Genomic DNA, 1113 nt, shown 5'->3' with positions numbered 1-1113 from the left:
TATATATATATATAATGAATGTTTATACACACACAATCTTCACCCCTTTAAAAATGATAGAACAAAAGAATAATATTTTTTTTCAATTTTTATAAAATGCAACGAAAAAACAAATTTTTGAAAAAAGCGTATTAGATAAAAGGTGAAAACTTGATATTCCCAGAAGACATTCACCACAGAGGTTCAATTTGGAGATTGACAAAACCAGGAACTTTTCTAGCATTCCAGTATTCATCAGTAAATGTCCATTCATCATCAGCAGCACCAATACGCCTAAAAGAATTCAAAACTAATAAATAAAGTTAAAATAAAACTAGGTAAAACAGTCAGTAAAATTTATTCAAAGTGTAATAAAAATATATAAAAAAAAAAGATACAAAGACACAAGTGGTTTAAAAATTAAAGCTTTACCCTCCCAGAATATAATGTAGTATAAATAACCAATACTACAAACAGAAAATCAGCTATTACCAAGAAAGTAATAAAATCTATTTATTTATATTTATAAGATTTTATGAATATTAATAAATATAACTTTTAAAATGTACTATTTAACAATAATGAGAGAAAAACAATGTTCTCAGTTAAATGCAAACTTCCTCAACTACCTTTGATTATAATAATCATTCAATTAAATTTATACTTATGAAAAACACCAATGGATTCTTCACTAAAATTTAAAAGATCATTTTATAATAAGAGTTATTATTTGAAAAAAATATTAATAAGGTCTGTATTATCGTCTTTAGTTATACCTTCCAACAAAGATCTTGTTTTATTTAGAACTTATTTTATTTCATTTTCAGGTTGTTTAAGGTGAAGAAAGGCTTAACAATTAAATAGAGTTGTATAGCTTCACCATGTTTCTTTGTCTTCTAAAAAGGGAGGGAGAGAGAGAGAGAGAGATAAATATAGGTGCATATAAATGATATATATATTGTAATATGCTCTTTTTGAGTAAATAGTATATTTTGATGTATAAAGGGTTTTTAATATATTTTATTTTATGTATCATTTTAAGATAGTTAATTTGTTTTGTTTATCCAAAAAGCAAGCTAACCAATTTTTATTGTCTATAATAACTTCGTGTTTCAAAACAAGAAAGATGGCGGT

At 24.5% G+C, this 1113-nt stretch overlaps 1 protein-coding gene across 1 annotated transcript in view; it reads right to left on the bottom strand.

Moving 5' to 3' along the window:
• Positions 1-6: 6 nt before the first annotated feature.
• LOC106689434 (oxysterol-binding protein-related protein 6) overlaps positions 7-1113 on the bottom strand; it is a 95446-nt gene continuing 94339 nt past the window's right edge. Inside the window, exon 19 of the mRNA XM_067053381.1 lies at positions 7-273. Within this exon, the coding sequence (XP_066909482.1) occupies positions 171-273 (103 nt within the window). The 3' untranslated portion in view covers positions 7-170. The remainder of the gene's footprint in view (positions 274-1113) is intronic.

Source organism: Halyomorpha halys, unplaced genomic scaffold (assembly GCF_000696795.3).
Source record: "Halyomorpha halys isolate HHAL.00 unplaced genomic scaffold, Hhal_1.1 Scaffold1362.1, whole genome shotgun sequence".
Taxonomy (NCBI): domain Eukaryota; kingdom Metazoa; phylum Arthropoda; class Insecta; order Hemiptera; family Pentatomidae; genus Halyomorpha; species Halyomorpha halys.
Note: the sequence above shows the minus strand (reverse complement) of the source record. Positions and strands in the feature narration are given on the sequence as shown.